At 31.1% G+C, this 26792-nt stretch overlaps 1 protein-coding gene across 4 annotated transcripts in view; it reads left to right on the forward strand.

Annotated features, from left to right (window-relative positions):
- Positions 1-26792, forward strand: part of SOX5 (SRY-box transcription factor 5) — a 466127-nt gene that overhangs the window by 127076 nt on the left and 312259 nt on the right. For all 4 annotated transcript variants that reach the window (XM_051961302.1, XM_051961303.1, XM_051961304.1 and 1 more), the window contains exon 3: positions 10282-10492. In XM_051961302.1, the coding sequence (XP_051817262.1) occupies positions 10282-10492 (211 nt within the window). The remainder of the gene's footprint in view (positions 1-10281; positions 10493-26792) is intronic.

Here is a 26792-nt window from a genome sequence, read left to right on the forward strand (position 1 = left end):
CAGAGAAATTATCTGATTGCCCGTGATGCAGATAGTAAGGCATATAGCCAAGATTCAAACCCAGTTCATGATAACCAATATTCTCTGAAATCATCTCTTCACTTCATGTTAGACAATAATTTTCCTTTACATTTTTAAAGTATTATTTAACCAGTTTCCAATTATCTAAGAGGTAATATGAAATGCCAATTAATTTATGCAATTATGATATGAAGTAAACATTTCTGGTTCTTTGGGTATTCACTTGGAAAGACCACAATGGCAACAGAAAGCAAGTCTGCAATCACACTTTAATAAGGCACGGAGGACATAAGGGCAAAATGCATAAACAATAGAGGCAAAAAGTGAATGGTGGGCTGGAATACAGAAGCAGATGGTGTGGAGACAGAAATAGTTTGGTGGAGGCAGAAATGGGGAGGGAGAAAACTATCTATGTAACCTATGGATCAATGATTGGGAACATTTGGGCATCATGGACTCTTCAGATTGAGGAGGGCAGAAGTTTGGGGGTTTTATAGAGTTTTGGGGAGTAGAGATAGAATTTATCTGTTTACTTGGGGTTAGTTCATTAATATATACAAGTCATCTCAGAGTTGTCGATAATTATTTAAAGTTAATTTAGCTATATTATTTCAAAATCATAATCTTTCTTGCAGTAGAGAAAAACTTATTGAAATTTACATATCATAAATCCAAAAGGCCATGACAGCAAGGTTTCAATAACTTCCCCTAACTTAAAACATATTTTCAGGTTGTAATTTTTGATTAATATATGATACTGTTTGCAAATTGTGCTCCTTTGATCCTTTGTACATGATCTCTAGATTCTCCTTTGCCATGTTACTTCCTTCTATGACTGCTTTATAAATTTACTATACTGATACCATTCTATACTGATTACTATATAATTTTAACTATGCTTTTAACACATATTTTTAACTTTTAATACTCTCTGTTAGATTCTGGGTTTTTTAATGCCCTTCAACCTTCCTTTTAGTTCCCTTTTAGAAGAATTTTGCTTGTGACTATTGCTTTACCATATTATGCTCCCTATTAACCATCATATCATTATCTGTTTAGCTGTTGAGTTTCCTCTATATTTTTCCAAAATGTGTGGCTATGTTTGGTATTCAATTTGCAGGTGGTGTTCTTTTTCTCAATTTGTGGGTGATGTTCATTTGATGCCCACTATCCCTCTACTTCATCTATTTCCCCAAGTTTATATGCTCTTCTTTTTATCTTAATTTTGAGAAATAAGCTAGTTCTATCCACTTTTTCCTAGTATCTTTCCTTTATCCTCCTTCTTTTTTCCCACTTCAGATTGTCAGAACATCACAAAAGCATCCTCATGACTTCTGTTTTTTCTAATTTAATTCCCTTCCCTTTATCATCTTTAAATAAATGAGCATTTTAAAAGCGATACTTCTTCATTTATTAGAATATTAGCATTACATCTTCAGAGAACTCATAAATAAATTTATTTTTTAAGGCTGCTCTAGGTTCTTGTATTTCAAAGTTCCTACTCAAATCTGGTTTTTTTATAAGTAGGACTTGAAAGTCTTCTATTCCATTAATAATACACTTTTTCTATATTACAATTGTACTCAGCTTTGAGGAATAAGTCATTCTGGGTGGTAGATATTTCTTTTTTGCTTATAAACAAGTTTATAGTAGAAGCTGCCAGGATGGCATGAGCCTGCCTATAGTTCCCTGGTAGTGGAATTGCTTTTTTCAGTATGTATAAAGTATTTTTTTTCTTTTGTGTGAGTACTCTTAATTTTGGTTATGATATTTGTGAAACCCTTTTCAGGAAATACTATATCTATATTCACACTATCCTCTGATTTCTATCTATATTTGAGCAGCTTTTGCTTGTGATTTTTAAAAAAAATTTCTTTTTTTCCAAATTGGTATCTCCATTTCACCTATTTTGAGAACTCAGAGGCTACTCAAAATCTGGATCCCACCAGTGATCAGTAACTCAATCACCCCTGTCACTCATGATCACTCATTACAATAAAATATTATTAGGTACAAACATCTGATGGCAAGCCCATATAGTTTAGAAATCCTGATCTCAAAAGATTATAAATCTCAGCCTCCCTGGCCACAAAGATTACAAACTTGGGCCATCCAGTCCTGATTCATTTATGATTTCTTGAATTATAGTGTTCAGGTTTATTCATGATTTTCAGTGAGTCCATTGATTTTTTAATGTTTCTATCCTTGAACTGTTTTCCAGGTGTCTGTGTGCATATGTGTGTATATGCACATACATCTATAATATATATGTGTAAACATATATTTTATTTTATTTTTTCAATCTTAATTATCTTTAAACCTGTTTTGCTATTTTATGTAGTTATTGATTTCTATCTAATCCATTTTAGTTTTCAGGGAGTCAATTTCTTTGGTAAGATTGATTACTTTCTCTTCTGAGTTACATATTCTTCTTCCAGTTATTTCTTCAAGTGATTTTATTTCATTTCTTTATCTCTTTGTTTTTTAAGAATTCCTTTAACCAAACATTAATTTTCAAAAAAAATTATGTTTCTATGTTAAAGAATAATTTTTTTTGTTATTTGGGAAGGGGGAATCTATCTCTAGATCCATAATATTTTTTTTATCTGAGCTATATTCTTTGATTTACTCACTTGCCTAGCTCCCACATCGGGACATTGTGTTAGGGTCTCCGACTGATTTGGAAGGGTAGTAAGCTTTTCTTAACTTCCCTAAATTCCCCAACTACCCTATTCTTCCTAGAGTTAATCACCCTTCCACTGCATCTTTGAGATTCAGTGCTCTACTCTTCAAGTTTCTCATTTTATTCTTAATTATTATTTAGCCTGATACAAACCAAAGTTTTGTGGGAGCTCAGTAGTTTCACCTCTTATTTAATCAACCATCTTCACATTAAGTCCTATCAAAGTACTTATTCAACATTGAGTTGAATACATACTCAATAAAATAATACATGTGTTTGTTCTTTTCCTTTTCTGGTGATATAGGAAGACATTTATTTTTTAACAAATGTTTGAGTTTTGTTTCCTCTTCTCCATTTAAAATGACATAAAAATGGCAAATGGAATACTAAATGATGCCAAATAGGCTAAATTTAGGGCATGATATACCTACCCTTTATTTATCCTTAGTCTTTTAATGCTTTCATATAATTTTTGCTTTCTGTTTCCTGATTTGACAGAATAAATCATAAGTAGTTGAATTCTTTTTTCAACATTACTATTTGTGACAAAAGATGTATTTATTTTGTAAATACAAGATATTACACAAGTATATACAAGAGGATTTAAGGAATAACAGAATAAGTTTTAAGATAAACTCTTAATATCTCATTTCACCTCATTCTAGACACATTTATCAGAGGTTATTACTAGAATAGCAATATAAAGATTGTGTGAGAACCTGACATGGATTGTCCACCTGTGATTTATTTCAGACTACTTAAATAAATATGTTAATTAAGTATATAGAGACCATAGGATCATAATAAAAATCAAAGTTTATATAGTACTTTCTATGTGCCGGTCATTGTACTAAGTGCTTTACCATTACTATCTTACTTGATCCTCATAATAATGCTGGCATGTAGGTGTAGTTAATTATCCCCATTTCACAGAAGAGGAAACTGAGGCAAATAGTTGTTAAGGCATTTGCCCAGGTTCACATAGCTAGTGAAATTTTGAGTTTGTATTTGAGTTCAAGTTTTCATGATTTCAGGTTCCGTGTTGCTCTATGTACTGTACTATCGAGTTTCCTCTCTTCCCCATCCCCACCTCCCTAGGAAAGAAGAATTTCTTATTTTCTGTGTTGGCTATTCTCTTGATTAGAAGGTTTCTTTTCTTTATTGTTCCAAGATATGACAAAATAATAAGATGCACATGAAGCTTGAGGAAAAATAAAACATTGAGAACCATTTTGCTACAAGAACTAATCAACTAGTTAAGAGGTCTACTGGATGTACACCTTGGTGCTCTGTAGCTGGGTCTGTTAAAACAACTCTCCATATGTTTTGTTGGCTCACTCATTTTTAATGAACTGAATTGTATTCTCTGCTTTCCTTTGGGAGCTGATCATATTGAAAAGAAACTTTAAATGTAATAGCAGATTATTGGGAAAGCTACTTTTCAGCCTTAGTATTGAAATCCTTATTTGTCAGGTAGTTTGACACATAAATATATATATTTTTTGAAATTCAATTTATCATTTGTTTGAATATCATTTAGGTAATAGTGCTGAGAAATAACTCTGATAAACTTCAACTAGCGACCAGACATCAAGAATGAGATCTAATTTGAATAATAAAATATGACACATATAGCTTGCTGAATAGCAAGTAATCTGTTCTTTTTTAAAATGAAATAATTCTTCTTAATTAAAATATTATATAAATCATAACTTGAATAAAAAGGTTGAATGAAAATTACTATAAAATTAATGATAACTGAAAGGGACAATAAAATAAATCTGAATACGCTTTAATTATAAGAACCAATCTTGATCATGGAGAAGGAATAAAGACACATAACTTTTCTCCTAAGGTTTAAAAAGTTGGAAGTTTTGGGCATGGGACAGTGAATATGCTTATCAGATTTGGTCACTGTGTCAGTGGATCTTGCTTACTTCTTATTTGTCAGAAGGGGACACACTCCCTATGAATGAAGTGAAGGGCATAACTGGAAATGAGTGTAATATGAAACCAGGAAACAAAACTTTTAAAAATTAATAACAAAAGGCTACATCATAGAAGAAAAACAATAAAAGAAACATTTCTCAGACTAAAAATCCTTTGTGCAGGACCATTACTTTTTCCTGTCTCTTGCAAAGGTGACAGGGAGGATAGATTAAATAAAGCTTGACCAAGATTAACAAAGGAAGATTATTGACCTTATCTGAAAGGTTAGAAATCTGTTTTATCATTAAACCTTGGAAGCCATTCCCTACCTTGGCAGAAGCTGGTCTGGAAATATAGTGACAACTGCCATGTAAATGATTGAATCTCCTTATGGTTTTTACTCTGAAGACTCAAAATTTTGGCATCTCTATTTTCCTCCCCTGGACCTCCTGTGTCTTTGTTAGCAGAATCTCTGTAGATGTCTAACTGCCAGCAAAGTGAAGAGAAACAAGCAACCATTACATCAGGTATTGGTAAGTACAATCCCAGGGAAGAAACACTAAAGGAAAAAAAGGATCTCTCTACTGGATATTGTGCCAGCACATATTAACAAGTTATTCACCATGTAAATGAACAATGGAACCCCATACTGAAACAGCTGTTAAATGCATAAAACTGTTAAAGGGATTAGCAGTGCCAGAGGCTGAAATGGAATCAAACAGGTGAAATGGCAATATAATAAATAGAGAATATTCCTGGGTAAAATAGCTTTGGTATTTAGCTTTCTACTGCTGTGGTAACCAATATTTGTGCAGAATTCAAACTCTCTGGTATATTCTCTGTCTCTCTTTAAGGAGCAAGTAATTATTAAAATGATGGAATTTTATTCTTTTATGGTTTTCTTTCTTCTTCATAGTATAAAGTATTTTATACTATGCTTTTCCCCTAGGAAGCAACTTGGAAAGAATTCAGAGAATAGATTTCTCTGAAATCCTTGATGTTTATCATATAAGGGAGCCAATACCTATTACAGTTTTATTTATTTAAAAAAAATCATCATGTAATATGAACTAGGGAGAAATAAAACTGAAATATCTTTAGTGGAGAAGGAATAGCATTTAACTATTTCTATTTGTTTCATAGAATGATGAAGTGATAAGGAAATCTTTCATGGAGATGTACTCAGAGGTTTGCGTCACTGAAGTCTGTACATGAAACTAGCTTATAGATCCTCTGTGTCTGACATATTTTCAGATTACAGAACACACATCATTTTACAGCAACTATGAAAAATGAACTGGTACATGCTATAGAATAGAAACCTCTTGAAAGCAGATTATTACATTTTGGTCTTCAAATTTTCAGCATCTTATGCAGAGATAGACAAATTATGATAGGAGTTTAACAAGTGTTTTCTGATTGATTTCTTTAGGCTCCAGGAACTTAAATATATATTGTCATTTTCATGTGTATCTATATCTAAATTCAATCTATTTTAGTCTAATAAATATGACTACCTAAGGGATTAACATATCTATACTATAACAATTGATTCTATTTCTCTTGGTCCATAAAAGTTTTCTTTTAAATGTAAATAATCGATCTTCTCTATTCTCTAACTCCTCCAGTTGGAGGAGGGAGTAAATACTTCTAAAAATTGTGACAATGAATAATATTTTGGCAAATAAGCATCTGTGCTAAAATAAAGGAAAGAAAACCTGTGTTTACAATATGAATCCAAGTGAGAATTCTTGAAGGATATTCTTTCTGGCTAAAAGAGACCTCAGAAAAGTGTGAATGAATGAATGAATATAGACGGTTTGTTCCAGGTAAAACAACGTGAAAATTCCCTATCAGAAGCAAGGAACAAAAATGGAAGAGTCCAATTCTATTGGAAGAGGTAGTCTAGCATAAAGGTGACAAGGTGTAGAAATAGGGTACCACAAAACTACAGGTCTATGTGCAATGTAATTCATGGGTAGTTTTCTAGCTTTCTCCTTTCATGTAGGAAAGACCTCATCTTTGTTTTATGCTGACTAATTTTCCCTTACTTTCCAGAAACTCTAGACCAGTGATTGATGGAGAGAGTATACAAAGTGTAATTTGTTACCAGAGTTTCCAGATTTATTCTTTAGGATCTTTGAATATTGTAATTGGTTAAATGGGATGAAGAGAATAAGATTAGAATATTAATTGCTCTTACAACTGCTCAAGTTCCGTTAATAAGGAGAAGAATGTTCTGTTTTCTGTAATCCCAGGTACTATGAGACTATTAGGATTCAAGTGGATGTTTGTCTGTGAAGTCATAATTTTGTAGAAAAGAGGAACCTTGACTTTAGTGTGTAAAGCTTGGTTTTAGGGTATAAAGCAAAAATAATGAGAATCAATTAAAACTACATAAGTATACCAAATAATAAACCATAGATAAGGACACAAGTATCTGAGAGGAAATTTTTAAAAATTCTTTGTAAAAGAGAAAAATAAATAACAAAGGTTCTATAGTTAATTCACAGGCTAAATTTCTGAATTAATACTCCTATACCATCCTTTAGACTCTAAAACTTACTAAAAGTATAATTTAAAAAAAACTAGTATTTATACATCTCTTATTTTCTCCATACTCCATGTATTTGGGGTGATATAACTATTGAGATTGTCTAGCTGGGCTCCTGAGCAGAGGCGGAGATGACTTTTAAAAGCCCTAACAATGCATACAAAACAATAGAATATGTAACATAAGATTTTCCTATAAAAAAGTTAGCACTTGAATAAAATTCATCAATAATTTAAGTTTGGAAATACAAACCAGAGATACCCCATATACCAATCTCATGATCATCAAATTACTTAGCATAGGCATTTAGTCTTTGTGGAAACTTTTCATCTTAGAGATAGTTAAACAATCAATATTAGATTAATGGCTCATTTACTAAGGAATGAAGGATAGTTTTTAAGAACAGCTTAATGTAAAAAAAAAAAAAGAGGAAACTGAGCAAATATAAGCTATTATATTACAAAATAAGGCCTTAATTTCTTATTATCACAGTATAACTAGTGTTGGTAATCACTGAAGAATAATTTATTTGGTGTCAAATATCAAAATTTGCTTACTAAGAGTTTGATAATATCTGGCAAAGCTATGACAATACAAGTGCTAGAGTATACTCTTCTTTTGTCTTTTCTTTAACATAAGTGTATGATACCTAATTGAAAAAGAGAAAATAAAAAATGAATTATAAACATAAGATCATATAAAAATAAATATCAGCTTTGACATATGTGGCTAGAGTTCTCTGCTGAGTTAGTCAATACATGTTAGTCATGGCCCTGCCACTAAATGGCAGTTTTTGTTTCTAGATAGTTTCCACTAGTCTTTGCCTCAGTTTCCTCTCCTGAAAATAGAGACTAGACTAATGAAATCTTGGACTTCTTCACTTCTATATAGCTATCATTCTATAATGATCTAATAACACAATATACATATAAATATTAGGTCACAAATGTAGTCGTGAGGGGAATTTTGCCCAAGCAAAAATGTAAGGAAAACCTTTCTTATTGCTGCTTTTATAAAAGTTAAAGACAAATCCTAAATGCTCTACCTAAATGAGAAGCATATTATAAGGCATAAAGGTGTAATTTGTTACCAGAGTTTCCAGATTTATTCTTTAGGATCTTTGAACATTGTAATTGGTAATATTTCAATTTTATGTATGCATTATCTCATTGCATACTTACACATTTTTGTGATGTAACAGCAACAACAGCAACAATAACAGGATTTATATAATTTTGAGGTTTATAAAGTATTTTACATACATTATTTCATCTCTAACCATCTATAAGGGAAGTACTATTATTATTTTCTTTCATATAAGAGGAAACTAAGTATGAATTGTTAAAGTGATTGATTCAGGTCACACAAGTAGGAATTGTCAGAGACAGTCCCAGAACTCATTCTTTCAAAATAACTACCTTTCAATAAGAGTTATGATTTTGAAAATGCATAATCTCCCCATTAGTATAGGTCTATAGTTTACTAAATGATTTTCAGGAGTTTCTTTGCCTCCCCCCTCCAAAAAAAAAAAACCACGTCTGTATGTGGCCAACATATTAATATGAATTTTCAGTCTTATCTAGGTCAGTCCTATGGCAATGGATACAAAACCCATGAATAGACTAATAACAAAGAAAAAACTTGAAATTAAATTTTAAGATAATATAAAATGACATTTCTTCTAGTAACTTAGTTTATCAGTTATTCTTCTGTTAATTCCTTCCTTATTTATAGGATGAAAATAAATTAATAAATTCCATGAGGCATTTAATTCTCTCAAATATGTATTTATCTTTCTTTCGCAACCTTATTTCATACCATTTTCCTCCACATACCTAATTGTCTATAACCATATTGAACTACTAAGAAGGGGTGAATATAGTGCCTACAGAGATGTTTTCAGATTCAAAAATGGTCTGAGTCATTCTTCCCTTTAATACATATTGGCTTTGAGATAGAGAGGTCATTGAAACTCTTACTGCTTCAGACAACCATCTGGAAATTGCAGAGAAAGTGCCCTCCAACTTCAGTAGTTTTTTGTTTGCCCTATAAAAGAAGAGATCATAAGTCCACTTCCTTTTCTTGATAGACTTTGGGTGATTCCTAATTTCATTCTTAATTCTATCACCCCCATGTATTTGCCCTGGCCACCCACATCTGGTAGATATCACTTTTCCTTTACATTTCTACCTTGTAGAAATTTTGTCTTCCCTTAAGGCCTATGTCAAATGTAGCTAGGTGGCACAAGGGATAGATCTGGAGTCAGGAAGACTCAATTTCTTTCTAGCCTCAGATATTTATGAGTTAATTCTGGACAATTCACTTAATCCTGTTGCCTCAGTTTCCTCATCTGTAAAATTAGCCAGAGAAGGAAATGGCAGACCACTCTGGTATCCTTGCCAAGAAAACCCCCAAAGGAGCTCACAGAGTGTCAAACACGGCTGGACAATCAGTCCAGTCTTTTATTAAGTGCCTACTATTTGACAGGTAGTATGCTAAGAGGAAATCAAAAAGAACATTTATTAGAGGCCTCCTATGTGTCATTTTACAAATATTATCTTATTTCATCACCTCAACAATGCCGTGAGGTAAGTACAATTATTACCCATAACAAATTCAGGTGGAAGTTAAATAATTAGCCCAAATTCTCATAGCCAGAAAGTATTTGAAGCTAGATTTGATTTGTCTTCCTGACTCAGTGACCAAAACAAACAAACAAAAAAGCTGCAGGTCTTTTTATCTGTTATAAGAAAAACTTCTGGAATGTTTTTTGTTTGTTTTGTTTTGTTTTTTAAGTAGATAGGTATTGTTTCCCCCAGTGTAGCTGTTACAACAATATAAATATAATGTTCATACTCAATTAGATGGAGAAAACACATTTTATTGTTTCCATTGATCTAATCTTTGACTGCTCTGCTTAGCCTATGAACTTGGTGAATTCTTTTATGAAGCAACTTTTTTTTTTCTTTTATATTGTAAGCATTTTTTTTTAATTAAAGATTGCAACAGCATTTTAAAAAAATACAATGAACTGGTATAACTGTGATTTTTTCTGCCTTTGAAATAATGGCTTAATCTTTTGATCTTTTTTCAGGAAGTTGATGGCAATAAAGTGATGTCTTCATTTGCCCCACATAACTCATCTACCTCACCCCTGAAGGCAGAAGAAGGTGGGCGTCAGAGCGGAGAGTCATTGTCCAGTACAGCCCTAGGGACCCCAGAAAGGCGTAAAGGCAGCTTAGCCGATGTTGTAGATACTTTGAAACAAAGAAAAATGGAAGAGCTCATCAAAAATGAACCAGAAGGTAAAGATTGAAAAATAGACCCTAGTTTTTAACTTCTTGTGGACTTTATCAACCCTAGGTGATGGTTTTTGCCTTCTATTCCCACCTTTTATTTTATTTTATTTTTGTTTGCATTTTATACTGCTATGATTAAATTTGAATACTGAAAGCCTAACATTGTAAATACAGTGCTAGTATTAATTATTTCTTCAGTTTTATATATATTTATATATACATATTTATTATATGTTATATTTATATATATTTTTCTCATTAACACATGAGTCCTTGCAAAGTTAAAGTTATATTCATAACTTGCAATTTTAAATAGAGTTATTTTCATCTTATTTCTGGGGAAACTGAGGTACAGAAAAATTAATTTCAAAGAACAAAAATGAAACTGTGGTTCTAGAGTCAAGTATTAAAACTATTTCTTCCAAATGTGTCTAGTACTCTTGTTAATTTCTCTTTATGTATTCGATTTATTTTGGCTTCTATATTATAATGCAGAAACATCATTTTATCCTTTGCAACTCTTTTTTTATATTGTTTCACAAATCCTCCAAAGAAGTCTGACTAGGAACCTTACTCTGCATATCTTGCTATTGAAAGAATACTCCTGGAACTTCTATCTAGAGGTTTTTCTTCTATGTCAACATTCCCAGGAATTCTTCATTTTTATCATTTCTGATGTTATAATAATATTACACTAAATCCATTTACCTACCACAAGTAATTCTATATTTATCTAATATATGGCTCCTTTTCACATATCTTGGATTTCTTTGTATCAATAGGTTCAGTGGCATATAAGATTAAGTTGCATTTCTAGTATCATTTATAACTGTTTTCCAGAACCTTTTTGTCAATTAGTAGTTCCTCCAATGGTTCACAGTGTGCCTATGCCTCATAGCATCTCCAACATTTATTGTTTCATTTGTTTGTCTTTGCCAATTTGATAGGTACAGTACGGATTCTCAAAATTATTTAATTTGTATTTCTTGTATTTATGATTTGGGGCATCCTTTCATTTGACTATTGATAAACTTTCTTTTCCTCTTTTGAAGACTTCTTAGTCACTAAACATTTATTAAGTGTCTATTATATGCTAAGCACTCTCCTAAACACTGGAGATCTAATTAATCAAGGAGATCTAATAATAAATACACAAACAATTATGTACAAATAAGCTATATATAAAATAAAATAAAAATAATCAATAAAGAGCAGACATTAGAATTAAAGGAGATTAGAAAGGGCTTTCAGTAGAAGATGGGATTTTAGCTGGGACTTAAAGAAATCTAGAGAAGCCAAGAGTCAGAGGTGAGGAGGGAAGATATTCTAGGGATAAAGAATAGTCATTTATCACTTGGGGTAATAACTGACTCAGTCTTATATTTCTATATCCATCCCATTTATATCTCGAATATTAGAATTTTATGTGATCTCTTTGCAATGATATTTTCTTCCAGTGAGCAACTTCTTTCTCATTGCATTATTGTATCTTGAACATAACAAACTTTATCAAAGATATTTGTTATAAAGATTTTTCCTCAATGAACAGATCTTCTTTTTATACTTTCATTCATTTTATTTGTGCAAAATATTTTTAACTTCTGTATTTGAAGGTATAAATTGTATCTTTGATCACTTCTTTTTTGTGTGTGGTTAAGAATTTTCTTTCTAGCCACACTTATAATTTCACTTTCTATTTTAAAAATATTATGACTTTTTAGGTATAGGTTGCATATTGTTTAGAAGAAGGGAGGCTTTCAGTCATAATCAAGAGAGAACTAATCTTGGGACGGAAAAACTCAGCTTAACATCCTATCCCTTTTACATATTGGCTGTAACCATGAACACATCATTTCAACTCTCTGTCCTGTAGGCAACTATCCAAGATTATAAATTGCACAGATGCCAACTAACATTAAAAGAAGTTTCTGCATCATGGAATGACATCATTGACGCAATCCCTATCCATTTGAATTTTTTGTTATCAGTAATAGATGCTACTACAAACATAATATCTACTAAATTACTTTCTGATTTTCCCAGAAATTCTTATTGAATAAGGAGTTTTTGTGCCAATTATTTGTCTTCTTAGGTTTATTGAACACCACTTCTATGCCTGATTGTATCAGCGTCTTGCTTACTTAATCTGTTCTGTTGACCTTATTTTTTTTTAACCAGAAAAAAAATTAGTTTTGATGATTATAGCTTTGTGATATAAATTGAAATATAATAATGCTAGACCTCACATCATTCCTATTTTTTCATCATTTCTGTCCTTTTCTGTGTTTCCTTTTAGTCATTCATGTCAGTACTCTCTGCATGTATGGCTGAAGTGGAAGGTACAAATTATGGGAGTTAAGGATGTTCAGAAACCTGGATATAAAGGTTTTTGAGGAGGCATCAATGTAACTCTGAAATGCTTCAGTATAATCATAATCTTTTAGCCCTCCAGCTCTCCCTGTGCTTTATTTTTCCTAAACCTGGCCTCTAACCTCGTTAAACCATTTTGTCAATATATGGTCTATGACCCCCAGCTTAGTTTTGGACTTTTTTTTCTTCTGTTTCCAAATTCGAAGTTCTCTTCCTTTAAGTCTCTCACCTCCTCATCTAGTCACTGCTAAACCCCAAGCTTGGATTATCCAAACTACCTTACTTTTTTGCTACCCCTTATATGCTTCTGAATGCTTCTGGGACAATCATACAACCCAATAAATGATTATGTCATTATAGATTTTTGTTATTTAACCTCAACCTGGTCTTCTGTGTTGCACAGGAACCTCTTACTATTCTTTGATTGACTCTATTACCTTCCCTAAACTTTCTGTTCCAAATGTTGTTTTCTTCCCTCAAACTATACCATTCCTAAAACTCAATAGACTTTGTCTCATAATTTACTGTATAAACACTGATACCATCTGTTCTGAGCTACCTTTTCTTTCCAAATCCAAATCCCAAATAAACTAAATATGATCTCTTTCAATTTTTTTTACTCTTTCATTACAGTTTCTGAGGAAAGGATGCAACTTCCACTAATCAAAGATAATTTCTTTACTTATGGCAATGGTCCTATACTTTTTCCTATCCTCGAAGACTATTCTCTCTTGGCTTCAAGAGCATTCCTTCCCTCTCCCTAATTGTCAATCTCTATCCATTGGTTACTTACTGCTGCCTACAAACATGTTCCTCCATCCTTTGCAATTATATTAATATTTTTTTTTGAAATCTGGATATTTTTTCTTTGGTTACTTTGGATACTTCTACTTTGAAATCTGGATACTTTTATATCCTAATAGTAAATATCCTAAGATTTTATATTTTCTGTACCTTTCATTAATATTATGTGACTATAATGGTGTGGTCTTCTCTAGAATGTTGTTTACAAAAAAAAAAATCCCTTTTCTCATGTTTCCACTATGAATCTCCTTTGTATGTATGTAAATTATTTTTCTTAAGATTTTGTAGAGAAGGTAAAATTATAGATAGATAGTTATTGATACCTTACATTGTGCCTTTTTCAATAATAAGAAGTTCTCTGAGTTCTCCTAGGCATTTAGCATTCTCTCTCTCTCCCCTTTCAAATATCTTGAGACTCATCCATTAATACTTACAAAATAATGGAATATCAACTTTCTGTATGCATGCTTTTTATTTAGATTCATAGCATATTTGTCATTTTTATGTTACAGTGCAAATATTGTGTCTCAACTTTTATATATGGTATAAAGTTTGCTATAAACAAGTCTATCCAGTTTTTCCACAATTCTATTGTTCTTGACATTTTGGGACAGTGCATTAATATAGTTTCAAATGACAACTCACTTCAGTATCTTTGCCAAGAAAATCCCAAATGGAATCACCAAGAGTCAAGAGAACTGAGACAACTAAACAACAATAGCAACAGTCCTCTGTCATAGCAAACAAATTTCTTTTATCCAATAAAAAGGCCTGATTTTGTTATTATGTAAATTACTAAGTTATGTGTCAAAATTGATGTTAAAATTATTGGGAATTCAAAAGTATAGGAAAATATGTTTCTAATAGAAAAGGGTATGAATTTAAGATCTTTACATGACATTAATAATATCAAGCACATTAGAATGTTGTTGATTCCTATCATCAAAAACAATTCAATCAGTTTTGTTAGCATACTGAGACAGCTTAGTAACTTTAGCCCATTCATATAATGACTAGTGGGTCAATAATAGGAAATGAGGACAGAATGCATATATTCTTTAAGAGTTTGTTGAGACTAGCATTTGATTTTGTTCGTGTTCTCATTTAAATATTAAAAGCAGCCACATTTATATATGTAATCAAAATTCTTACACTCATCTAGAATATAAAAAGAAGCTCTTTTTGTTGTTAATTAAACTAACAGTGGTTCTAAAAGAATCCTTATATCTAACATATTGTGTCCTATAGAAACCTTTTATATGTCTTTTCTGGAATTGAAACTGATGTTTTCCTATTAGTACTTCCCACAAGGTTTTTCTTCTTTGTCTTCTTTTTTAGTCATTCTTTTATTCATTACATATGACAATCATAGTAACAATTCTGTATCACTAAAAATCTATAAACACAGGAATCTATTATACTAAGTATCCAAAAATGTGTGTCAGAAAGTGACAGACTTATAAAGACTTACTTCTTACCACTTCAGAAGTAGCTACATGGCTCAGTGAATGAAATGCTATCTGGAGTAAGGTAGATCTGAGTCCATATCCAGCCTCAGATCTTGGGCAAGTTATTTAACTTTTGTTTGCCTCAATCGATTGGAGAAGAAAATGGCAAATTGTTCCATTATCTTTGTGAAGAAAACCTCATAGACAGTATGGTTCAAAGGGACAAAAAGAGTCAGATACAGTTGAACAACTGAACCATAAAAATGATCAATTCAGTAATCATTGTACAAGCTATTCAAAGCTTCCATAACATTTATGCTATCTTATCAACTGACTCATGACTCAATTTCATATCTATGGCTTATTCATATATGAAGTAGAACCCAAGTTTAATGAGAACATTAGAATATTGGCTATCCACATGGAAAACTGTTACCTATATTGGTGATATTTAATTTTTATGACCAACACAATAATATCAAGAATGGTTTTATTAAATATGAAAATTTAGGAGAAGATAGTGTAAGCTCATTACAATTCTGCCGAGCTTTACATTCATTATCACATCAACCAAATAAAGAAAAGTATATCTTCCAAATTAAAAAGAAAAATAGAACCAAATCAGTTTATTAATCACGTGGTCATGATTTATAAAGCAATGTGTATTAAAAATAAATAAAATTACTACAATAAAAAATTACATAATCTACATTGATGACATCAAGGAAATATATTAAACAGAGCTTTCATCTTATAGAATCTTTTTTTTTAATGATATCAATATGTTTTTGGCCTTAATAATTGTAAGCTTCTTAAGTAATGACAAAGAAAGATAGAAACTGAAGGTGTTGAGTCTGAATCTAGAGGCCATAGTATACCAGTGATTGAAGGCACACCCACAGATACTTTGGTCTTCTTCAGCCATGACACCACAAGTATGAAGAAATGAAGTAAATATGATAAAGATATTTACTGGCATCCTAAAATCAAAAATGATTGGAAAGGAAACATTTAAAACAATTAATAGCTAAACAATATCAGTCTCAATACATAATATGTGATCTACAAAATTAACCATAATGGCTTTAGAATGCATCATCAAAAGTAATGCAATATAGTGCCTATAACCATAAGATAGTTATAAAAAGAATAACACTTCCTTATCAGAAAGGAGAAAGAGGGTTAATAGACATTTTCAGATTATATAGTAATCAATGTTTTTGAATTGTAGAAAAAATTCTGAAATAGGCAAATTTTATTTATCAGGCAGTGTCCTTGGGATTGTCAATTGTAATTAAAAGTGATTTAACTCCAGATAGATGACTACAATGTGGATAAGATCCAAGAATACAATTAAAAAGCTCTCCTCAAAGGATCCTTACATGAACTCAGACTACATTATGTCTACAAAGATGCACTAAACAAATGACTGAGTCATGTGAATTATTTGTAGAAACAAGAGTTTATGATCAATTTCATGACTAGGTCATTGACACTAGACATAGCACTGATCTGTTAAAAATTTAAAGAACTTTGTTTTTAATAGCTATCAACATACCTAATATTCCTACTGATAATGAGTGTCCCAATACTGAATATGTTTCATATACTAACGTTTAAGCTTAACAATATATGTAACAAAATAATCATTTCTTTCATTTACTCATTGTTCCATTGTCTTTCAAAGGACATTAAAATGAAGATCAAGTTGTAATGAAAATTTCATTAAGCCCTAGTTAATTCTTTATGAAGGTACTCCCCAAAGAAATGTAAAATAAGAATATAAAAGAATTCTTTCTTTCAGCCTCCTCTCACCAGAAGCAAACCAACTAAACTTAACAAATTAGAAGCAAATGACAAATTGTGTGTCACAGAAAAGGAAGCCACTAAGGTGAATCTCTTAGAATAAAAATTAGATTTGCATAACGGCTTCATAAAGGTGTGGTCTCACTAGTGTGCTTTCTTTCCCCAAATAGCTTATCTTTTACAATGTGAAAAAAAATTTTTTTTCAAGTTGTAAATAGAACAAAACTTATCTGTTTTAATTTTTTTTACTTTTTATTCATATTATTACTTTCTTTTATCATTATATTTGTCTCTTTGAAAATCTCCTTTTTAAGGAATATGTCCTTTTATAGATTCCTATCAGACTAAGTTAATTCTAACAATATAAAAATCTCTACACACAGCAAATAAATGAATGTTTGGAGTTACAAAGCTTACCTTTACTATTACCATTAATTTGGATCTATTTAATAATGCTAGATGAAGATATTGATGTGTTCAGATCTATTGTCACCATACTGTCAAATAATCCTGTTTCAAGACTTCATATTGGCATGATAGCATCAGATCAGTTCCTCATTGAGAGATTGTAAGGAACAATATAATGTGAAGTGACTATAGTACTTCATCACCCAAAGGCTGACCATCAAATAGTTAATATTAACAGAAAATAAAGTATGGAGAAAAATAATCTTCATTGACTTTGTTTAGATGGAATAACCATGCTAATGAACATGTGTGTATATATACATGTGTATATGTATATATTTATGTGTATATATGTATTATAAACACACATACACACACATATATTTATCGCTTTAAAATGTTATAGTCTGGCATCTATTCTAGATTTTGACAAAATTAATTTCAAGAATTCAGAAAAGGGGTAGATATCACCCTACATTCCAAAATTCTATGGGAAAGTGAGCTTAGGAGGATTTGGAAGCTCTTACTGAAAATTCATGAAAAAAAAAAATGAAAGAGAAAGAGAAATAATTCTGATGAGAAGAAAAAAGGCAATGTAGTCCAAAAGACATGGTATTACAATGCAGGGAAATCTACCAATTTAGCCTTTCTTTTATTTTGTTTGTTTGATTTTATTCTTTTTGAACATTATATATGGTGTTTTAACATTATAGTTATCTCTTAATATTTCTGTCCACCCACAGAATTTTATAAAAATGAAACTATGAAGCAAAGGCAACCAGTACAGTGACCTCAACAAAAAAATAAATAATTAAATAATTAAATAAATAATTAAATAATTAAATCATGTGTAGAAGTTGAAAGCAAGAGAAGATAACAGAGAATGAATGCAAAATGCAATTTATAACAATGGAATATAGAGTGCTAAAAAAGACAAATGATAAGAAAAAGGGTTATTCTGAGGCAAAGAGGCATTTCAATGAAGCTGCTTGGAGTCAATGGGCCAGTGATAACTACAATAGAAAGGAGACAGAGGCTTAACTTTTATTTTTCTTTTTTTTTCTTTTGCCAAGGAGACTAGTCTTTGAACTGGCTAATAGGGTATGTGCCAAGATTTGTAAACAGGCAGCAAGAGAACAATATCTGGCCTTCAGGGATTTATGGACATGTCCCCTATCTGGAACAGATAAACAACATTCAATGGCATTGAAACACCTTGCAGATATGGTTCCTGAACCATTAACAATAATACTTTTAACAGTGGGGTAGGAAAAAATACTGAAAAATGGCGGACAGTGTCCTAATTTTCAGGATTACTTGATTCATAGATTATGGAAATTGAATAAATAAACTTAACCTAGACTTGAGAAATATATGTGACAAAGTCTTTCTCTGCTATTCTTGCAACAATAATAAAAAAGATCTTATCCAGGAGATAGTACATTTAAAAGGATTCTGGAATGGATGAATCACTGAGAGTTCTCCATTGGAGTTCCCTAGAGGTTTTTGCTGGGCTCTTGGTGCAAGATTAAAAAAATAGATTATTATACTTAATAAGTTTGCAAGTGAAACCATCCATACTAAAAATTTAGCATGAGATGATAGAAGATATTCCAGAATATTTTTCAATAGGGTTAAATTAAGTATGTTGAAATATAAGAATAAACTTTTAGGTAGTGAGTCAATTTCAGAAATGTAAAATAAAATGCCATGGCTAAAAAGCAATTTATTTGAAAAAATTAAGGGTTTGTAATGGAATGGAAATAAATTATAAATTAACCATAATATTGGAATGCACAAAAACATGATCTGAAGCTGCATTAAGAGAGAAATAATGCCCTCTTCATATAACATGTGTATACATATAGATAATTTTATAAAATATATGTGTGCATAAATAAATTTTATATATACATATATTTGCATATATATATATGTTCATATATATATCGAGAGAGAAAAAGAGTGAGAATAAATACAGACAAATTAAAGCATTACAAACTAAAATGAGGTAGAGAAAATTGAAAATTGTCAGAGTAATAGATTCATCAATGGTTTAAGACTGGGAAAATCGTTTGGGTTTTCTTTTTAAATATATTTTCATGAAGTTACATGTTGTACTTCAGTATAATATATGTGTTTTTCTTTCTGAATACAAGACATAATTAGTAACTTGAGAAGATTAAGATTTGTGTTACTTTGATTGCTCTTTCTGTAGTTTCATCCAAAGTAAAGTTGTTTCTTTCCAACATCTATCTCTCCTATTTCTTTCCTTTGTTAAAGATCAGCACTAGCTTAGTTGAATCATTAAATTCTTTCTGCATAAAAGGTGAGTTTCTTTTTGAATATTTTCTTCTCTGACAACTAAAATTCTTGTCATCACTTAGGTTTCAGACTTTTTCCTCCTTAATTCTACAGAAAAATCTTTGTATGAGACTTTATTATGAAGAGACCAAAGGCATAAGCTTATAATTGAAGTCACACAGTGTTATTTTACATGAAACACAAAAGTTTCTAGACCATATTTCAGAAGAAGAATCAACTTTCCTTTTATTTCTGGTGTATAATAATGAAGATAATGTAGTGGAGTTGGGAAGTGAAGCTTTAAGCTTTCATCTTCAGCATCATCAGTTGACCATGGGGTGTCTTTTGTAGCTAAGATCATTAGGGGAATGAAATAGAGAGTTCTTGTTTTCTATTTTATTATGTCATTTTAAAATGGCAGAAACCGTTTATTACTTTTGGCTTAAAATATTAAATGGAAACTTTTTTGATGTCATGAATTCCAACACAAATTCATGCCAGCAAAGATCAAAGAAGATGCTAATTTTTTTGCACTATTATTGGCTTATCATGTATTTCATTTTCATAGTAGAAAATTAGTATATTGTCCTTAATACATGCTTGTCTACAGGACACTTTTAAACTTCTGTTTAATTCTCAAAGATGCAATAAAGTTTATATCTTTTAAACTTTAAAATGTTTTCTCTACTCACTGGAAATCATTAATTTTGATTTACCTTTATTTGTTATACTGTCTTATGTGAATGCTTTCCCAGATATCATTATCTTCTCAGTGCTTTCATTTTTTGAAACATGCCTACACATAAGAAAGCATAAGACCTGCAGGGTATACAGCTTATGCTGACTTGTAAGAAACACTTTACATATTCTGAAATAGGTAAATATTATACTTTTATCTTTTGTTGTGTGCTACATTACCATGTATACTTTTTTTTTTTAAAGGAAGACAGATCCCTGGTGCATGATATTTAGTCTTGTGAACATCCCCTACAGGTGATTTGTTTTGTGTTTAAGTTTATGTATTAAATCATAACATCTGTTTCACTGTAATTTAAATGGATGCTGTTTCAGGAGTCCTTTAGAAAATAAAGTGAAATATATGTAGTAATAAGTTAGTTAAGAAAAAATAGAGAATTTTTTCCTGATTTTATTAACTTTTAGTCACCAATTCTTGATAAGGACAGCAGATCTATCAGATCTATCTTTTTTATAAGGACACCAGATCTATCTTTTTTTGGGTGCAAAGATTCAAAGCATACTACTAATGGCTCTTTCAAAATTGGCTGTTGTTTTAAAATGACATCTGATGAAGGCAGGAAATTATAAAATGAATGAATCCAAAAGAAAATTCTAATGATACTCTAATTGATTAAGGGTTCTCTCTGTTTTTTTTTTTAGTTATTCATTGGCCTTTTTACAAAGTATTCATCAAAAAGATTTGTATATTATGTTCTACTGAAGGACAAACAAGGACATTTTTCAATTGAAAACTTTTCTTTTGCTTGCACTGTTATTATAGAAACATATTCTTAATACATTACGGTAATATACTTGTTTCTAAAGCTTATCTCTTCAAATTTTCTCTGCTTTGAAGAGCTAGCTAGACTTTAATTTTTAAGAGACTATCATAAGGAAATATAATCAGAGAAATGTTAAATAAAAAAAAGAAATGAAACACAATGAGGAAAAGGATAAATTCTGAATGATTCAGAAACAAGCATTATCATTGTTGAAGCCTTGACAATTTTTACTTTAAGAGGAGAAAAAGTAAAACTTGTTCATTGTCACCTCCATTTTTAAGTGAAGCAAAGTTCTAACAGTTTGTCCTGATAAGGCTTTATTTCAATGGCTACTTTAAACAATTTACTCAGCTTCTCATCCCAGTCTTTCTGACTTAGATCTGTAAAGGTTCAGACATAGCTTTGGGGTTTTTTCTTTGATAAAATATCTAAGCTGCTGATATAGCACTTTACTTGTACAAGGAAGCACTCCGGTCAAAGAAGATTATAATTTGTTATGGAACTTATGTTTTTTGCTGGGGAAAAAAAAGGAATGGTATTTTACTTTAGGTTAGAAAGACCCTAGTTATTATACGGTGTCAACCATCCTAAGGATTTAATTCTCCACCCTTTTCCTTCTTTGAAGACTAAAACTCTTTACTCTTTTTTTTTGCTTGTCATTTTCTTGTTTTGTTTTTCAACTGACCAAAACATAGGTTTGTCTTACAAATCTCTCCAAACTCTCTTTACCCAATTTTTTCTGACATCCCCCAAACATTTCATACTAATGGAGTAGCATTGCTTTTTGTGTCCTTGGCAAAAGCTGTCAGTTGCAGAATGTTATTTTTAATGCATGGACCACTTTTAGAAGAGGCTTTGACTGAAACTGTTAATTTAAAAATACACATGAGAGGAATGTGCCAGCTCTTTTTGTCTGCTTATGAGCCACAGCTTTGGGGGATGTCATTTATTCAAGATACAAGAGCAAGCCACCTGTTTCTGAGGCCTCTTGTCCTTCATATTAAAGGTTCAGGTCCTTGTTGAATAGTAACACTCTAATCTTGGTCAACATACACAACAATTACCCAAAACTGATTTGTCAAGCTAGCTGGAGGATTTTTTTTTAAATGTGTATATGTTTCAGTCTGTTACCCTGAAGGCACTTGTCATGACCGTGCATATTAAAATTAATCAGACCTCCCAGGCCTGTTTGCTTCTGTGTTTTAACATAAAGAAGTGGATATCAAGAGTTTGTTCTAATTAAATAGGTCTGCTTGGTTTTGTTCTAGTGGGTACTTGGTCTTTTTTTTTATTTTAATGGGAGATTCTTGTGAAAAAGGCACGACCAGCACTAGAGTTAGTGAAGAGCTCACTTCAAAGTTTTCTTCACCACCTGCGCCCAAATTTCAGAAGCCTAAAGGGCTCCCAGGGTGCTTTTCTAAACTACCCTTAATGTGGATGAAAAATATGGCCAGGGAGTGAAGTATCACTGAGGCTAGGGCAAGGCTAGAAGCCAAAATGAAGACCCGACTTGTATATTTTAGTGCTATTAAGTGAGCTCATATTGTTTCTTAGATCCCAAACATGATTGTAGGTTTGATGAAGTGTGGTGAGTATTTAGGAAAAGGCTGAGGCTGAAAAGCATAGCAATTTTCTCACTCCTTGATGCCCTAGATTTAAATGTATTAGTGATGATCCATTTAATTCAGTTTTTAAGTAATCCATTCATATTAGGTGCAACAAGCAACTTGAGATAAACATTTTACATACATATAAAATAATTGCTACTATGGGAGTTTCTGGATGTAGTCCACTACACATTGGTGATTTACTTTCTCATTCTGAGGAGCAACGGAGATGCTTGTCACAATCATGGATGAATAGTTATCCAAGAAAACATATGATATTATGAGAAGGGAATCTCATAATGTTGTTTTAAAAAACCTCAGCAAATATAACAGAAAAGTTGCTATGATTATATATTTGATATTATGAGTGAGTGAATTTATTACTTTATAATTATATATTATAATAATTTGATATTATGAGTGAATAATCAGTATTAAAGGTCATGTATACGTTTCCCTGGATTCCAAACTACATTCGTGTGGAAATTATCTCATTGTATTTTTATATATGAATTATATATGTAGCCAAATGGCCTCAAAATGCTTAAATTTGATCCAAATCTTGTATTTCTTCTTTGGTAGAATTTAATAGTTAAGAATTTCAAATATAACATATTTCTTCAAAGTTTTGCTTTGTTTGGGATCAACTTATAGCAATCCCAGAGAATTCTCTGTAGTCCTCATGGGAAAACAGACTATTCTGGTCCCATCTTGTCCTTTGTGATTAAAGTGTCCCTCGTCCCAAATTAAAAAAGAGTTAAGACCTCCTATGTGCTTTAATAATTTTCTAGCTACTAAGCGAAATTCAGGATATCTCATAGGAAATTCTTCAAGGATAAATGCATATCCATGAATTTACCTCTCTCTCTATTTCTCTGGTCTTGTACAACCCAAACATAAAAAACAAAACAAAATAAAACTATACAACTGGTATTTGATGGCATCATAGAAACCCGTCCACTATTTCATCTAAGTTACTGTTGGTTATTTAATAACACAATGCAAACTATTCAGTATAGGTGTATGAAATGAAGAGGGTAAAAAAGGACCCTGAACAAGTAAATACATCTTTCATCATTTCTTTTGTTTGGTTTGTTTGTGGTACTATTCTTGATCAATAGAAATTGTTTGACAGTTCTGCAAAAGGGTGAGCAACCTTTTCCTGAACCTTTGTCCTTTTGTTTTGTCTCAGTAGAAAAGTTTTCTATTTGCTGTTCTCTTTTTTATTATAACTGTCTATTAAGAGTGGGTTTGAATATTTTATTTCAGTGAATATGGCACAGGCACAAGATTGTGAAACATCATTCATAGCTTTATCTCATTTGTATGAAATGGGCATTCAAGTATCTAAAATTCAAGGTTACTTCGATACTCTGGAACATAGCACTTTTACATTTTTTTTTAAAAGGTCTCATTAGAAAAACAAAATGGCATATGATATAATACAAACTTTTCTTCCCATATTATGTACTGATGATATTCACACTGTTATACATACAAGAGTCTTTGGAATATTTAGCCTTAACTCAATTTGTATTTAAGATATCTCCTCCCTACACATTAATGAGATATCAATGAAGAATGCTTCGTATGGTGTAATTACTGAAGAGAGCAGTAGTTGGGAAAACAGACAGTAATTAAACACGTCTACTTATTGCTAGACGACAGTGCTATTACACTGGAATTTAGGACATTGATAGGGAAGGATTGATTTGTTGTTTTGAGATGAATTCAATCACCGTTCCTTTAGACCTTTAATTGCTGAAACCAAGTTATGCTTTGTTTGTATAATGTGCCCAAAGGTCATAGCTCAACCTGACACTAATCACATTAAGGATTTGGAAGATAATAATAAAATAAAAAATTTTAATAATCCTAATGCTTTTTCATTCTTTGTTTTTCTTTAGTTAGAATGCCTATAAATAGTTTCTTTTTCCATTTGTTCTTCTTTTGTCATATACATGTAAATATTATGTGTGGATATATATATACATATGGGTATATGTGTGTGAATTTTTTATTGTAAATTTTGTACAATTTTTAAATATTATAATTCAGCTAAGCATATAGTTAATATGTATTTTTAAAAGGAATAAAGATCTAGTCCTTCAATAATGGGGGGGGGGGAAATCTTCAAATGATAGACAGAAATTGCACAGTATAAATAGAAAATGCCAATCCAAAACCTTTACAAGAAAAAAAACTTAAAAATAAAAAATTAGTATTGATAAAATTGGTCATAAATGATATATTGTTGCTTGTCCTAACTCCTCTGCTTACCAATATTCTCATAAATCCTACAATTTCTACATTTCAATACACAGTCTTGGCTTGTTTTCTCTTACAATAAAGCTGACAATCCATCTATGATTTAGAGCCCAGCTTCTTTAAACTGTTGGTCATGACCCTAAATGGGATTTCCTCACTGAATATGGGAGTCATGAAATTATGTATTATTGGTAATAAATATTTGATTTGTAAACCTATTTTATATTCATGTATACTCAATGTAATATAAAAATTTTTCTAGTGAAAAGGGACCACTAGTAGAAAAAGTTTAAGAAGCCCTGATTACAGGATAGTTCTGTTATAGTAGAAAAAAATTAATTACTCTGCAGCTAACCAGATGATGGACCTGCCTGAGGACCTTTCTGAAATTAGATAGTTCTGATTTTCAGATAAAAAAAATCTATAGGACATTATTAGCTTCCATACTCTTGTTTCTTTTTCTTTTTATTTTTTCAGTTTGACTGGACTTATTCAAGCTAATGCTCCCATTGCAATACCTTTGAGAATCTAGAGTCACATTTATTGCAAGATGGCATGTTGGAGTAGGGATTAGTTGAATTCTATCACTAATTTACGTTAACAATCAGAAAATTATTGACACTTCTCAACTTATGTTTTTATATTTTATAAATTCTGAAAAATGGATTAACTTGGCTAAAAACGGATTGTGGTTATCCATCACCTTTTTGGAAGTATTACTTAAGAAGATAACAATAAAGAAACAATAAAAGGAATAGCAAATTTTGTAAGCCTTATCTTTGTGGCCACATATTCTCCTTACTCCTTAAATTGAACTTTGCAAAATTTCTGTAGTAGCTACATAAATATATTTCCAATGCTTCAAAATGGACATGCAATACTGATCTAGTATAGAACTTTTTAATATATGATTTGGTCAGCCATTTTAAAATTCTTAGAATTAAGACAAAAATTTGATGTTTATAAAAGACTTCCTAACTCTCTCTTGAATGGTCATGCCTAAGTTACATAAGAGGCACTTTGCAATTTTCCAACACTATTGAATTATTTTCTGTCAGTGCATAGAACCTTGTATAGGTTCTGTATGTATGTGTACATGTATATGTTTACATATATGTGCAAATTATGTATTATGTGTGTCAAAAGTCTGCAATAACAATAGTCTCCTAAGTATTAAGCATACATCACTGAATGAATTCTATTTTTACCACTTTGGCAGGCACAAGCTACTCCATGTTAATATTTGTTCCAAGCACCAAGCCAAGTTCCTTGCACATAGTATATGATTAATAAATGTTGGTTGATTTGATCTCTGAGCATGAGAGATAAGAATATGTATATGAAGATATAGTTCTACCATTTTCTACTTATGTGATTTTGAACGAGTACACTTATATTCACTTTTTAAATGGTTTGTAAAAAAATAAATTAAAATATAAATATGAATTATTTGATTGTCTTCCAATCCTTAGTTTTCCCATCTATAGAAAGAGAAAAAAAATTAAAGAAATTAAATATATGTTCTGAGCATGATATTTTTCATGAGAATTAAATGAAAGTGTCTATTTAAGAAAACATAATAATCTATATCATTTTATATTGATGTTAGTTACTTCTAACACAAAGTGAAAGATGGAGTTATCTGTAGTAATACCAGAGTGCATAAACACTCATTCGAGGGCTAAAAAAATGCTAGCTCCTTTATTCAATTCAATTCAATTTAACAAAACATTTAATAAGCATCTGCTACATGCAAATTATTTCTTTAGGC

Source organism: Antechinus flavipes, chromosome 5 (genome assembly GCF_016432865.1).
Source record: "Antechinus flavipes isolate AdamAnt ecotype Samford, QLD, Australia chromosome 5, AdamAnt_v2, whole genome shotgun sequence".
Classification (NCBI taxonomy): Eukaryota; Metazoa; Chordata; class Mammalia; order Dasyuromorphia; family Dasyuridae; genus Antechinus; species Antechinus flavipes.